Source organism: Scyliorhinus torazame, chromosome 1 (assembly GCF_047496885.1).
Source record: "Scyliorhinus torazame isolate Kashiwa2021f chromosome 1, sScyTor2.1, whole genome shotgun sequence".
In the NCBI taxonomy this organism is placed as follows: Eukaryota; Metazoa; Chordata; class Chondrichthyes; order Carcharhiniformes; family Scyliorhinidae; genus Scyliorhinus; species Scyliorhinus torazame.
In genome coordinates, this window is record NC_092707.1 from 209,690,787 (window position 1) to 209,706,990 (window position 16,204).

Below are 16,204 nucleotides of genomic sequence, written 5' to 3' on the forward strand. Positions count from 1 at the left end.
AACCGAATACTGATCAATGACTCGATACACCAGTTAGTAAGTTCAAAAGCAATGCTCATTTATTTACACACAGTCAAATCTACTCATGCATAAAATCTACAAAACTAAACTACCACTATTACTAAGGCCTATACTTAGCTTCGGGTGCCCACTCAGTCAGAGGAACAATGGCCGTTGCTCGGTTCTGAGGCTGCTAGGTCGAGCTGTTTACAGGGTAGCAACTAGGAGCGTCTATCTGGTAGCGTGCGTTGACTTGAGACTTATTAGGCAGGCCTCTCTCTTCGGTGAGAGCCAAAGCCAAAGGAGAAAGATTCTCCCTTGGGTGATACCTCATACTGCAAAGGGCTTCGCCCTCTTTTGGGCGGCCTTGAACCTGGCCTCAACTAATTGGGTCTTTGCGGAGAATTGCATCCCGGCGTCGGGGAGAGATTCGCGCGGCGCCTCGCCGATTCTCCGACCCGGCGGGGGGTCGGAGAATTCCGGCCATTATGTTTTCTAGAATCAAGATACACACATATAAATAAGTGACACAAAGGGCAGGGAAAACATGTAAGAATTCTTCACAAAATACTTGTGGCTTTGCTGGTGTCTGCATTTCCCATACCTGTGTTAGAGAAATTAGTACATTTTGGAAAAAAGAACAGGTTGAGAATAAAGGGTGACGTTATAGAACCAGGTATCCTTGCTGTTAGTTTGAGCCTGAATGAAAAAATGAAAATCGCTTATTGTCACAAGTAGTCTTCAAGTGAAGTTACTGTGAAAAGCCCCTAGTCGCCACATTCTGGCGCCTGTTCGGGGAGGCTGGTATGGGAATTGAACTGCTGCTGGCCTGCCTTGGTCTGCTTTCAAAGGCAGTGATTTAGCCCTGTGCTAAACCAGCCCCTATAACTGTAGCATACTGTTTGCAGCATTGTGTTATGCAAAGGGCAGCCCCTGGAAGTGAATTACACACTGGCCCTTAAGAGAACCCCACAAGGAGTTAAAGTCAAGCTTGGAACTTCACTCCAATATAATATATCTTTCATATTTTAAAATAGCAAGTAGAGTTTCTGCATTATATTCCCCTATGCAACTGGTAACTGGTTTATTGAAAGCATACTTACAATTTCATTACACATTACGCTCAAATAAAATCTTCATCTATACACTATCAAACCCAAGTAATGAGAGGTGGCCTCGCTGGCAGGGTATTTCACTCAGCCCAATGCAGTCAGATCCAACTCCATGGTTAAAAGGGCCAACAAGAGTGACAGGATTATGTAAAATGCTGATATTATACCTCTCTTGGTTTTGTTCACCAAGGAAGTCATTAGAGGGGAGTATAAAACTGGCATTCCCCCCAATGAGTTCATGTTAAAATTATCTAACTGCACCCAAAGGTAAGAACATAGTTTCCAAAATGGTTTCATTCATTTTCAGTCATCGCTTTCATTTGTCTTTAACATTCTGATTTACAGAAAGTCATGCATACAAGGAAGCGTCACTCAGAACTCTATCATGAACTAAACCAGAAATTCCACACCTTGGACAGATTCCGAGATCACAAACCCTCAGGATTTAAGGTAATTGTTTTTTTGAGGAAGGTTAATGTGCCTCAGAATTCAGCATGTCGTTATTCTTTATTTTGAATTTTAATGAGCAGTGTTTTGCTAAATTATATCAGAGGTCTGCTGTGAATGATAATCATGTGGTTTCAATCTAGACTTCTAATCATGACAAAACTTCACCAACATTAGGTAGGTGAGGATATTCATTATGCTAGCACTGTTCTTGAACAAATGCTTCAATTGCTCATACAAATTGATCTCTTTGTTCTTTTAAAATAGGCATGAAAATCTAAAATATATTAAAAGTCTTGTGTATCCTTATACTTGGTGCCAAATTTTCCTTTTCAAATTTCTATGTCTACATTTAGAATGGAAGCTGCTCCTGTAAACTTGTCACACCATAATTACACCTCCGTTTGTGGGGACCAGTACTAAACGGCACTCATCCAAGGTCTCTGATTTGGGCGGGATTCACGTCGCAGCGTCTTCCGATATTGTGTTGAATCTCGCGAGGCGTTGCGTTGCTGGGTAGATCCCGGGAGCAGGGTCTCACAGCTTTCAATGGCAGCGAGCTGCTTTTCCGGCACACCGTGGCCGTAGGATCGTGCCCAGCGCTTCAGAGCATTTTGAAATGTCCAAGCATTTCAAAAGGCAATTGTATTGGCACTTCAGGAAAAAAAACCTGCAGGGCTATGGGGATCAAGTTGGATAACAGAACTGACTGAACTGCTCTACAGTGGCATGGCCTAAATGGGCCGAATGACCTTCTTTGCCACAATGACTCCTTAATTCTCTGACTCCAATACACTGGGCTTTTGGAACAATTAACTGCAACAAACACATGCTTTATCAAAATTGGGACTGAAGTCCTGCCAAGTGTGAATACTTTGTGTCATATCCATTATATAACAGCAGGAGGGGAGTGGGTGTAGCGAAGGTAGGCGGGACCAGTGGAGAAGGTGTAGTAGAGGAAGAACATGGTGGGGAGGATCAACAACAAAGGGTGGAGTGAAGCAGGACCAGAGTAGGGGTGCCTGGCGGAGGCCCAACAGGGAAGGGTGGGAAGTTGTCCTGGGAAGGAAGCCAGTCTGTGCAGGACATGTTAGAAGGGAAAGCATGTCACGCATCGCTTTGTCATGTTAGGGTAGTCAAAGGACTTTCTGGGCAGTGAATGTCTTAGAGGGATGTGTTTAAAGGTGTCATTCGTGAGTTACTAAATTTGGTCCTAGAGTTTGAAGGAGGGTACTGTCACAGGGTACAGTCACAATCAGAGGAGGATGTAGGTGGAAGTGCAAGACACATGGAGCAGGGGGTAATGGATGGTCTTATGGGGTACGGTCTCAGCAATTCAGGATACAGCTGGTCTCAAGAACAGGAGGGGTCAGGGGGCATGGATATGTCATCAGTGAAGGGAACAGTGAGGACATCACGAATGTCAGCATAAATAATAATGGGTCCAAACTAATGGGGTTACAGAAAGGAATGGAATTAGGAGGTGGTGATTGTGGAGGAGGATAGGGATAGCTTGGTGGTTTTCTTTTATTCGTTCATGGGATGTGGGCGTCGCTGGCTGGACCAGCATTTATTACTCATCCCTGAGGGTATTTAAGAGTCAGCCACATTGCTCTGGATCTGAAGTCACATATAGGCCTGACCAGCTATGGAGGATGTCAGAGGGGAGGGTAGAATGTGTTGGAAGTGCTGCCAAACTCCAAACACACCACCTTCAATATCTAAAAGTTGCTGAAGAGTTACTGAAATCACATGAGCAATCAACACGGGAGCAGTCTCAGAACCAGTGGGAGGATTTCATGAATCATCATTTGGGGCAAGTGAAGGGGCACCCTATTAGTTCACTCCATGGGGACGCTGGCTCATCTAAGTAATGCTCTTGGGCGGGATTCTCCGGTCTCCGACGCCAAAATCGTGTTTGGCGATCAGCCGGAGAATCCACGTTGGTGCCGAAATCGGGGGCGGTGCTGCTTTTGCGATGCTCTGCCCCCTCCAAAATGGCGTACTTGCACCGTAGGGACGGCCTCAGGACGTTACCTGAGGCCGTCCCCCCGATTCTCCGTCCCCGATGGGCCAAGTTCCCGACGGCGTGTGGCGCATGTGGTATTTTATTTCGGGAACTCGGCGTGGCGACTGCGGACTAAGTCCAGTGCCTCCACAGTTGGAGGGGGGGCGGGGGGAGCCTATCTGCGGGCAGGGGGTGTTTTGGCGGGGGTTGGGGACACCGGTGGGGGTGGGCCAGAGGTGGGGAGCCTGGCCAAAGGGGTCACTATTTGGCAGGATGGGTCCGCGCGCGGCCGGCGCTATGTTGCACGGCGCAGCCGCCATGCGCGGCCGCAGACCTGGCAATTCTCCGTCGTATCCGCAGCTAGAGCCAGGGGCTCCACACTGCGTGCCTGCTTGCTAGGATTGGTGGCCGCTTCTTCGGCCGTAAAACGCCAGCGTTCCCACGCCAGCGTCAGCACATAGTCTCCCAAACGGAGAATCCAGCCCAAGTGTTTCAAAACTCAATAAATCAACATTGCTTAATGACTAATAGACTGCATTTCAGCGAGAATCCATCAAAATCTGGAGCTGGAATTGATTCTGTGCATTAGCCATTTGCCGCTGTCAGAGGTGAATTCTTCCAAGGGGCACTGCTGGTGGACAGTAGTAATCTCCCAACCCCAAACGTACGTGCTCCCTGGTAATTGATCACGGATGAGAAGGGTACATGCGGTCACTCTTTCTATCAGTGGCCTCTCTATAAATTCTATAAAGTCTGAAGGGTAATGCGGCAAACTGAATAGTGTCTCAGGGAGCATTCTCGCTCATGGCTATCATCACCCTGGTCAATGTGCAATGTCTCCCTGCACAGTCATTTATGAATGAAAAAGAACACCCATCACTGGTCCTCCAAGGTTCTTCTCTATGGGTTGTGGTGGGGATGCCTCTGTTTCGACAGAGGCCAGGCAAAGGACATGGCTCTGGCCTTTTGATCCATTTAATTTGTCCAAGGATGTAGTTACTCACATCTACTAGCTTCTCCAGGGCGAGCTGCTGGCTTCAGGACTAAAGGGACATTCCATGCCAGTGCATTGAAGGATGCTACCTCCTTCTACTTTTTGCCAGTGAATCCTTCCATTGGGGACATGTGCGTTGCTGACTGTCACCGTACATGCACTCAGAAGGTCACCGATGCCCTGTTCAGGAGAGCGCACCAATTTGTCTAATTCTGCCTCGATCCCAAAAGCGAGGCTACAAGAACTTTGGGATTTGCAATAATCTCAGATTTCTCACATTTGCAGGATGCGATTGACTGCACACATGCGGCCTTGAGAGCTTCCTAGCAGCAGCCTTTGACATCAATATAAAAGGATTCCACTCTTGGAACTTGCAGCTCATTTATGATCACAGAAAGCAAATCCTGCATGTTTTTGCTCAGGAACTCTCAAATCACATACATCAAGCTACTCCCATGAGTGCCACAGGTTTAGGGAGGACTTTAGCAATTTCAGGGTTGACCCCTCAGAGACAACAGCACGGTAGCATTGTGGATAGCACAATTGCTTCACAGCTCCAGGGTCCCAGGTTCGATTCCGGCTTGGGTCACTGTCTGTGAGAAGTCTGCACATCCTCCCCATGTGTGCGTGGGTTTCCTCCGAGTGCTCTGGTTTCCTCCCACAGTCCAAAGATGTGCAGGTTAGGTGGATTGGCCATGATAAATTGCCCTTAGTGTCCAGAATTGCCCTTAGTGTTGGGTGGGGTTACTGGGTTATGGGGATAGGGTGGAGGTGTTGACCTTGGGTAGGGTGCTCTTTCAAGAGCCGGTGCAGACTCGATGGGCCGAATGGCCTCCTTCTGCACTGTAAATTCTATGACATGGCTGATGATGCCAGTTTACGCTCTGCAGAATGCTGCTGAGGAGAGCGACAATGATGTACATGCCCCCACCAGGGGCGACATTCGCCGGGGGCTGGCGTGAATCACGCCCCCGCTGGTTGCCGAAGTCTCCGGCACCGGATATTCGGCGGGGTGGGGTCGGGAATCGCGCCGGTTGGCGGGCCCCCCCGCTCGATTCTCCGGCCCGGATGGGCCGAAGTCCCGCCGATAAATTGCCTGTCCCGCCGGCGTAAATTAAATCACCTACGTTACTGGCGGGACAAGGCAGCGTGGGGGGGGGGGGGGCGCGGGGCGATCTGACCCCGCGGTGGCCTGGCCCGCGATCGGGGCCCACCGATCCGCAGGCGGGCCTGTGCCGTGGGGGCACTCTTTCCCTTCCGCCTCCACCACAGTCTCCACCATGGCGGAGGTGGAAGAGACTCCCTCCACTGCGCATGCGCGGGAAACTGTCAGCGGCCGCTGATGCTCCCGCGCATGCGCCGTCCGGAGATGTCATTTCCGCGCCAGCTGGCGGGGCAACAAAGGCCGTTTCCGCCAGCTGGTGGGGCGGAAATTCCTCCGGCGTCGGCCTAGCCCCTCAATGTTGGGGCTCGGCCCCCAAAGATGCGGAGCATTCCGCACCTTTGGGGCGGCGCGATGCCCGTCTGATTTGCGCCGTTTTGGGCGCCAGTCGGCGGACATCGCGCCGTTTCCGGAGAATTTCGCCCCAGATCAGTGATTGAGCAGACTATATGCATCCTAAAGATGAGGTTCAGAAGTTTAGTTGGGGCTCTCCAATATTCACTACAGAGCGTACCCCAGATGATCATTGGTTGCTGCATCCTATGCAACTATCGAGGAGGGATATTTTTCATGAGGGTGGCATGGAAAGTGACATGTCTCCTCTAATAAAGAGGGCCAGGATGTCACTGATCCAAATGCAGGAGCCGCAGCAGTGGAATGATGAGATAGTTATGTCCATGACAATCTGCTAGTTACCAGATTCCAAGTTGATTTCTGAGAGTTAAATTAAATACCATTTACCATATGCCCTGATAAAAGCAAATTACTGTGGATGCTGGAATCTGAAACCAAACAGAAAATGCTGGAAAATCTCAGCAAGTCTGGCAGCATCTGTAAGGAGATAAAAGAGTTAACGTTTCGAGTCCAGATGACCCTTTGTAAAAGCTGCCCTGATGGTGCTTTGATCATTTCATAGATTATCATAGAATTTACAGTGCAGAAGGAGGCCATTCGGCCCATCGAGTGTGCACCGGCTCTTGGAAAGAGCACCCTACCCAAGGTCAACACCTCCACCCTATCCCCACAACCCAGCAACCCCACCCAACACTAAGGGCAATTTTGGACACTAAGGGCAATTTATCACGGCCAATCCACCTAACCTGCACATCTTTGGACTGTGGGAGGAAACCGGAGCACCCGGAGGAAACCCACGCACACACGGGGAGGACGTGCAGACTCCGCACAGACAGTGACCCAAGCCGGAATCGAACCTGGGACCCTAGAGCTGTGAAGCAATTGTGCTATCCACAATGCTACCGTGCTGCCCGTGCATGCACACAACTGCTAAAATGCAGAATGCTGGCATTAATTAGGCACATTAACCTGCACAGCATTTCCTCTCCCGTGATCTCAAGTACCTGTAAGTAGAATAGTAATTTGGAAGGATGTTTCCCTTGGCTGGGGTGTCCAAAACCAATCTCAGAATAAGGGGTAGGTCATTTAGGACTCAGATGAGAAGGAAATTCTTCACTCAGAGGGGGATTAGTCTTTGGAATCCTCTGGCTCAGAGGGATGTGAATGCTCAATCATTGTGTTTGTTCAAGACTGCGATTGATAGACTTTGCATTGAAAAAATCAAGGGATATGGGGATTGAGCAAGAAGATAATGTTGAAGTAGAAGATCAGCCATGATCTCAATTGAATAGCAGTGAACTTGAAGGACCAAATGGCCTACCCCTGCTCCAGTTGTTCATTCATTTTTAATTCACCCATGCCCTCACAAAGGCTGTGTGCATGACAGCTTGGAAACTGTTTTAATTCTGAAGTCACCATGTATGCACTCATGTCACACCTGCTCCCAAAGCAGAGCCAGATAAATCAAACAAAGACAATCAATCTCAGTCTTGAATTCGGCAATTAATTCCCTGCAGGCTTTTGTGGAGTGAGTTCGAAATTTCCACCAGTTTGCTTGTGAAAGGTTCTTCCTTATCTACCTCCAAAATTCCTCAGCTTTAATTTTCAGATGTTGATTTCCCTCACCAGAAGAAATTACCTTTCTGTATCTATGCTTTGTATACCAGATCCCTCGAGATAAAAGCAAATATTTCACTAGCCTTTTCAATTAGAGTTAAGGAAGTGACCCCCCCACCCCTCCGTCCCAGGCTTTGCCCTCCCGTTCATGATTTTGCAACCCCTGCTGGAAATCACATGTGAAGACATCAGGTGGACTTGGCTCTGATGCCCACTGTCTCGATTCAATTTGGGAACATAGGGGAAATAGACATCATCAAATCATGCAATACATAATTCCAAGTGTCTTGTGCCATTCAGACTTCAGTGTGATGCATAGATGTCAATATTTTCTGTTTTATTTCCTTTCACAGCAAGAGAAGCAATGTAGCATTTCCTCAGCAGAAGCTGAAAAGAGCACGCCAACTGTAAGTGTAACAGGGCAGCTATTCCAGTGACAATGTTGGGAATGAATACTGGGCACCTGATGATTTGAAGTAACCAAACTGGGTACTCCAAGCTCTTTGATGAACATTTCTGTACGCATACACAGAAATACACAGGTCAGCATACAGGAGGTTACAGAAACTGCTGATATACAGAGGAAAAACAGAGACTGAAAGTAGGCTATTAAATGAAGACTCTGGAAATGCAGGAATGCAGATAATCGAGGGGAGGGATGATGGGTACTCAGTTTAAAGTGGTTTAAAGGAACAGATGTCCATCAAGAGCAGTGTTTTACCCAAACTGGTTATTGTGATGTAGAGTTGATTACAAGAGTCACGCTGTGAGGGATGTACCTGTTGGGCTGAATTTTATGCTAACCTGCCACTGGGTTTAAAGGTGAGATGCATGTAAAATCCAGTGGGTGACTTGCCCGCTGCCTACCCGCCTGCCCCGACCAGTATGAAATTTTATTGGGTGGAGGGAGGAGGCATCAGACAACCCATCCAATCTTAGGCCTAATGAGTCTCTTAAGTAGCCAATTAATGACAATTTTAGGGCATCATCCCTCCACTGCCAGCATTTTATGCGTGACATGAGGAGCCCCATGGCATGCAGGAAGCCCAGCAGCTTTAGCTGTATGAGCTGGCATCAGGAAAGGTGGAAAAGGCCTCCTTTCTATAGAATCATTGCAGTGTCGAAGGGGGCAATTTAGCCCATCGAATCTGCAACGACACTCCGAAAGAGCATCCTAGCTAGGTCCACGCCCCTGCCCTATCCCCATAACCCCACCTAACCTGCATATCTTTGGACTGGGGGAGCTTCCTTCAATTCTGTCATCATCCTCTCGACCCAGAAATAAGAAAATTGACCATTCACGTGCTAAACCATAAGACATAGGAGCATAATTAAGCCATCTGGCCCATCGAGTCTGCAATCATGGCTGATATGTTTCTCATCCCCATTCTCCTGCCTTCTCTCCATAAATCCTGATCCCCTTATTAATCAAGAACCTTTCTATCCCTGTCTTAAAGACACTCGGTGACTAGTCAGTAAAATATCAAGCTAGTTTTACTCATGGAAAATTACACCATGTGTCGTGCAAGCTATTCTGGACAAGTCTTAGGAAGTGAAGCAATTGACATCAATACTGCAAAGCTTGGTGTTGATTAGACAAACCTCCTAGTCCTGAACAGGGATCTCAGTGACAGTAATGCCTATAGAGAAAAAAGGGAAAAAATTGAGCAAACCCAGGGTCACTGAAATGAGAGACTGAGTTGGAAATATTCTGTTCGCAGGAGCAAACAACACCTGTGGAGCAATTATGGGACAACTTCAAGACTACAGCATCCAACACACTTCATTTAGACACCCAGGAAAATTTAGAACTTCATTCGCCAGAATGGGAAACATCTGGCTCAATTCCTCTGGATACATCTGAAGGAGACTTTCAAACCGAAGTTTAAAGTGGATTCAGAGGTAAAAACAAACTGAATAACAGAAACAACAAGCTTGAAATATATATTTTCACACATGCTTTGGGAAGAATATTTTGTGTGTTGAATTCCTGAATATTCTTTGAATTGTTGTGAACAAATCCTCATTTCTCAATCAGAAAAGTGGAATTCTCCTGCACTCTGTTCTTATTTTCAACTTTCTCACTGCGACTGATAGGTGAGACTGCAAGACTGAATCTGTGAAACTACATCCCAGACCTACATACTGAAGACTCTACTTCCCATGTGATTTTCTTTTGATGTGCGTGTGTGAAACCCACAACCCTAAAAGGATTCAGGCACTAAATCTCTAGTTGACAAAAATAAGTTCTAAGTTGAAGTTAATTTTCAGTCATTGTTTTTGTCTCACTATCTTATGTTGAAAAAGACAATCAAGCAACAGTAAATTTTCAGAATACTTTGTATTTGCTTTGTTGGTCACAGCTCTGCAGCAGTTGTTCTCTTTGTGAAGGCTATGACTCATGACCTGGATTTTGCAATGGCTGCTCCTTCTGTCGACTTTTCCTTTATCATTTGCTGCTCCCCATATCCGATAATACTACTTTGTCCAACTACTTCGAAAATGGACCAAGGGGGGTAATTGCATGAGCCTCTGTGCTCACTGTGAAGCCACACTAGATGGGATAACAGGTCGCAGTGAGATCAGTGACATTATACTGCAATTGTCTTGATCATATTCATGTTACTTGTGGTTTTTTTTCTTCTGAGGAAAGAGTCTCACAAAATTAACTCTGTGCACATTCATGTTGGAGACAGAACTAGTAGGTACAGCAACAGTAAAACTATGGGAGGAAATATTTACCTAGCCGTCTGTCAATAAACTACAGAGTTAAAGGCCAGGCTAGTTTTACAGCCCGTCATTGAAACCACAAAAGAGCAGCAAGCGGACTGTAAAACTAGAATTCTACCTGATCCCATGCATTTCTCGCCTGCCAGTTAAGTTAATGTGACTCCCAGTGGAGGTGTCTCTGGAGAGCATACTCCAATAATCATAAAATAATTTTTAAAATCTTATCACATCACTTCCCAGTAGAAGGGCCCATGGTCGGAAATATTGTGCCCTTTTTTAAAAAAAATGCAGATTTTCTTTTTCTCCACAAGTTCTTGACACTTAAAAAAATATTCACAGATCCTTTGTAACATCGCTCATGGGGGAATCAGTTAGAAAAGGGGTGTGTGCAGAGGTTTGGATATGGGGGGGGGGGGGGTGGATCATATTACCAGTGAACAGATTTGTTGGATGACGTTTATGAGAGATGTGCTCAGAGATGGTGAAGTAAATTTTTATTATTTGTTCTTAGAAAATTTGATCCAATTAGGTTTTTATTCTGTGCAGATATTTCATAGATATGTTAACACACAATGAATGCAACACATTTCCATATTATAAATATATATATATATAGGTCTTGCATTTAGCACATGTATGCTGCACCTCCAAGTGTCACATATGAAAGTGTACAGCACACCAGTACCTGATTAATTGCAATATGATTTTCACAAACTACCAACAAATCATAACTGAACAGACCAACCAATAATAGCAAGTAGGGACAAGAACGACCGATCAAGACGCAGCAGGCATAAAGAAGGTATCAGTAAAAATCATAACCAATGGAACCTTTCAAAAGCATTAAAAAAACAATTTGAATACTCACTTGATTTGTTGGCTACATCAGAATCATAAAAATACAAATGGGGAAATTAATCCATCCAGTTTACTCTGCTCCTCCTTGCTTTAATTCAAAAAATTACTTTGAATTAGTAACCACTGGGGTAGCTAAAGAAGGCTGCATGGCAGGCCTAATATCTCTATTGTCCGTAAAATTACCAATTTGTGAAGGGTATTCTTTAACAGGTTTCTGTCCAGGACCCCTATCTGTGATCTGATCCCTCTCATAGCTTCTGAATAAAATCTTGTTCCAATAATATTGCCATTCTCTCCCTCCTGTAAAAATAAAAAATAATCTATTTAAAATAGTTAATCCAGCAAACCATCAATCCACCAATTTTTGGGTTATCAGCATGGCTGGAACATAGGATAGTCATATCGTGAACCAGTTTTGATTTTGTCAAAGTAGGTTTCAGTTCACACACTGCGCAGTGAGCAGAATTGTCATCGAAATGAGCTGGACCCTGTGAACCTCACTCTTTAGTTTTCAGGCTTAAAAGATCTATAATCTATCTGAGAAAAATAATATTTGGCTTGAATTACAACAGATTGCAAAATAATAACAACTTGCTTTTATAAAATGTCTTTACAAAAACACCCAAGCTGCAAAAGTGAAAACTGTGGAGAATAAAGGTCCATCTTTTACGGAGACAGAAGGGCACCGTGCCTCAGCCAAAATGGCATCAGAACCCCGGTCCCAGGAGTCCCACCCCAGGACCCATCACCTACCATTTCCGCTGGGTGGGTTGGGATGCACAGGGGTGGGTTGTACTTTGCACATCCATTGTTCACGTGACAGCTGTACATGTCAAATAGATCGGTTTCATTACTGGGATCTCCAAACTAAGACTCGTGGGGCTTGAGACATTTGAGGAAAAGGTCAAAAGCTACTGGAGTTATTCGGATAGTAAGGTACCATTTTGCAGAGAAAGGAAGCTTTGTTAGGTGCTCCTTTTGGAGAAGTAAGGTAACCTTTGGTAGAGACCCAATGCCCTTGGGTGAGGTTAGTTACCTGTTTGCAATTGTTAAGAAGAGACATGAATGTGCATAAATCGAGAATAAGCTCTGTGGAACTTTCAAGTTGACACAAGTATTAATATTAGTGTTGGTTCCATAACCTGTCATTATCATGGGAGAGGGGAGAAAGGAGAGGAGCTTTAAATTTTCAGTTTCATTTACAGCTCCAAGTGGTTATAAAAAGATTAGCGGTCTTTGATCTGGGGCCATGAATACCAATGTATGTTTTCATAGAGAATTAAGTACTTCATAGAATCCATAGAAGATTCCATAGACCAAAAGAGAAAATGCTGGAAAATATCAGCAGATCTGGCAGCATCTGTAGGGAGAGAAAAGAGCTAACGTTTCGAGTCCAGATGTCCCTTTGTCAAAGCTAAAAGACATAGAAAGGAAAAGATATTTAAACTGTGGGTGAGGGAATGAAAGAGGAGTCATAGCCACAGAAACCAAGGAGAAAGAGTGCTAATAGCCACAAAAACCAAGCGAAAAGAGTTCTAATGGCAGTCCCCAAAGAAAAGAATTCAATACAGTGCAGAAGGAGGTCATTTGGCCCATCGGGTCTGTGCCATCCTCTGAAAGAGCATCCTACCTAGGCCCTCTCCCCTGCACCATTCCTGTAATCCCGTAACCCCACTTAACCTGCACATCTTTGGACATTAAGGGTTATTTTTAGCTTGGCCAATCTACCTAATGTGCTCATCTTTGGGCTGTGGGAGGAAACAGGGCACCCAGAGGAGACCCACGCAGACGCGGGGAGAAAGTGCGAACGCCACACAGACAGTTACCCAAGACCGGAATTGAACCTGGGTCCACGTCACTGTGAGACTGCAGTGCTAACCGTTGTGCCCCTTTGATGGGATTTAAATGCTATCAATGAGTTTTGACTGTGAAATCTGCAATTGACACTTATTTCATCTCACCATGGCTCCTAAAGTCAGACGATGGTGGATACCAGTGAGTTGGCATGGAAGATGGAAGGGCAAAACGTGACAGGGCTGAGGGGGTGCATGGGGTCACATGAAGTGACACTAAATTGGTACAGGCTCTATAAAGGTCTATGAGGATGAGTGGAGTTAATGTATTGGTATGAGTTTGCACTATGTTGGCATTGGTGCTGTGAAGGGCCATAGGGATGAATGGCAGTCATGGGTTGGTATGGAGGGTAGAGGGGTATGAACTAGCACTAGTTGGCATAGATGAAGCATTGGGAGTGTGTGGGCGCAAAGGGGTGTGTGGCTTGAGGGCAAGGGAGCTTTTTTTCATTGCAACCAGGACAAAATTTTGGACAGCACGGTAGCACAAGTGGATAGCACTGTGGCTTCACAGCGCCAGGGTCCCAGGTTCAATTCCCCGCTGGGTCACTGTCTGTGCGGAGTCTGCACGTTCTCCCCATGTCTGCTTGGGTTTCCTCCAGGTGCTCCGGTTTCCTCCCACAGTCCAAAGACATGCAGGTTAGGTGGATTGACCATGATAAATTGCCCTGAGTGACCAAAAAGGTTAGGAGGGGTTATTGGGTTACGGGGATAGGGTGGAAGTGAGGGCTTAAGTAGGTCGGTGTAGACTGGATGGGCCGAATGCCTCCTTCTGCACTGTATGTTCTATGTTATAAATTCCCAGAACACCAAGGTAAACATTTTAAATGTACCACCTTGTTTTTATGGCTGCCTCTAAAATTTTTCTGAGGTTGGCATGCCTGACTCCTGTCAGCACCCATCTCCCCAGAACAAAAATCTGAAGATTCCAATCACTTTCGCCCAAGTCCGGTTTTGTGGAATCAGGAATTTTCCTAACTTTGCGCTCCAGACAAGGGAGGAAAATTCCACCTGACTGTATCTTTCATTCTGAATACATTTTTCAGTGCATTTCCAAATCTTGAAGCCAACTGGAATTCTGTTTTTTCAGCCAGAAATAAATCTCATTCGTTCGACACCAACATCCCTTCAGTGAGCTTTACATCTAGCAGTGGGATTTATAATGCTTGTTACGTGCAGAATAAGGATGTAGGGATGTTGGGGCTAAAAAAGTGGGAGTAAAAACAGAGAGGCATGCTGCCATACCATTTTGCCAGTGCTGGAGAAGGTGAGAGAAGGCCCTTTCACCCACCTTGAGTCACAAATGGTTAATTAAGGCCCTTTTTCTGCCGGCAGTGCCATTTTACCAGCGATTGTTGGGAGACCGCATTCCCCTGGGCCTGATGTTGGAACCGCCCTGATTGGGCACTGGGGAACAACATGCCACGCCATCCTTGCCACCACCCCACACCCACCCTAGCCGGAGAGACCCGACTGTGCTGTTTTGAGCTATCAGCCTTTTTACGTAGTTGTGTCATTTGTTTTTTGAAGCTGATCAGTTTTTGCTTGTATTCTAGGTTGCAATGGATGAGAAAAATATAATAATCTTGTAAAGTTTGTAATGTTTCTGCCTTTTATTATATCGCAAACCTTATTCACTGGGCTAAGTTTCTCAACTTAATTAAAAACCAAGATAATACCCAAAAGGGTAGGTTTTCTGTGGTGAGTGACTCACCTAACTCCCTAGAACCTTTTTTTCATCTTCAAGGTAAAGTCTGGATATGATAGAACACTCTCTACTTGCCTGGATGATTGCAGCTGCAAGAACATTCAACAAGTTCAACATCATCCAGATGAAGCAGCCCCTTTTATCAACAGCCTATCCTTCGGCTTAAACACCCGCTCCTTCCATCACCGGTGTACCGTGGCTGCAGTGTGTTATCCACAGAATACTTTCCAGCAAATTGAATAATTTTCTTCAGCAACAACTCACAAAACCTCAACCACCACCATATAGAAGGACAAGGGCAGCGGTTGCATGGGAACTGTACCACCTCCAAGTTCCCCTCTAGTCACACATCAGTCCCTTTGTCTGCATTTGCTTAGTATAATTCCTACTTGTTCAGTTATGTTTTGTTGCTTATGAATGTGAAACTGAGCCATTCGGGTGCAAGTACGGCAAAGATTTGCACATGTGCTGATGACTGACCTGACTCGTGACATCCAAAGTGTACCAGAGAAATTGTGTAACGTGCAAGACCTCTTCATATATATATATATATATGGTGAGAGATAGATTTGATTTCAAGAACATATTGATGTGGAATGAACAGAAACTCTTTTTTTGGTATGTTTCAGATAATTTTGAAGAAATAGTAAACTAGATTGCTCCAGAGGTCATTTGAAGACTGGAAACTATTAGAATATTGACTGTGTGGTATTTTAGATTTCTTAATGCAATAAAGTAAATTGGATCACTACAGGAATAGTGTTGATTGTTTTGAAAATAAAACGATTACCCATGGAAAAGCTTTTTGTACCTATGGGGCATCTTTTTATATGGATTAAACAAAAGCAGGTCTTCCTTTCAACTGTCACAAACTGCATGCACTTCTGTGAGACTTGAACACATAAGTGGTACAGTAGCATAGTGGTTATCCTGGATCAGTAATCCAGAGGCCTAGACTGATGCTGAAGAGATGTGAGTTAATAACTCCTCCGTGGCAACTGGGTAATTGAAATTCAATTAAATTAATCTGGAATAAGAACATAGGAAATAGTAAGAGCAGACTTATGGGGCTCCTTCACCCCACCGGTGGGATGCTCCATTACGCTGGCTGGTCAATGGGGTTTCCCATTGTGGGGCAGCCCCACGCCGTCGGGAAACCCCTGGGCTGCTGACAAAACGGAGCACCCCGCCGGTGGAGAATTCAGCCCATGGCCCCTGAAGCCTGCTCCGCAATTAAATACAATAATGGACGATCTTCTCCCTAAAATCCACTTTCCCACCTGCTCCCCATATCACTGATAAATGAAAAACCTATCTATCCCAGCATTAAATATAGTCAATTATGAAGCATTCAAAACCAT

The 16,204-nt window shown here is 45.4% G+C and overlaps 1 protein-coding gene across 8 annotated transcripts in view; it reads left to right on the plus strand.

Moving 5' to 3' along the window:
* The window catches only part of LOC140418616 (adhesion G protein-coupled receptor B2-like), a 1,340,408-nt gene extending 1,324,765 nt beyond the window's left edge, over positions 1–15,643 (plus strand). For 6 of the 8 annotated variants that reach the window (XM_072502156.1, XM_072502149.1, XM_072502179.1 and 3 more), the window contains 3 exons: positions 1,458–1,562; positions 8,048–8,101; positions 9,416–15,643. In XM_072502156.1, coding sequence (XP_072358257.1) covers positions 1,458–1,562; positions 8,048–8,101; positions 9,416–9,583 — 327 coding nt within the window. In that variant the 3' untranslated portion in view covers positions 9,584–15,643. The remainder of the gene's footprint in view (positions 1–1,457; positions 1,563–8,047; positions 8,102–9,415) is intronic. The other 2 variants (XM_072502159.1, XM_072502168.1) reach the window with 2 other exon arrangements.
* The last annotated feature ends 561 nt before the right edge of the window (positions 15,644–16,204 follow it).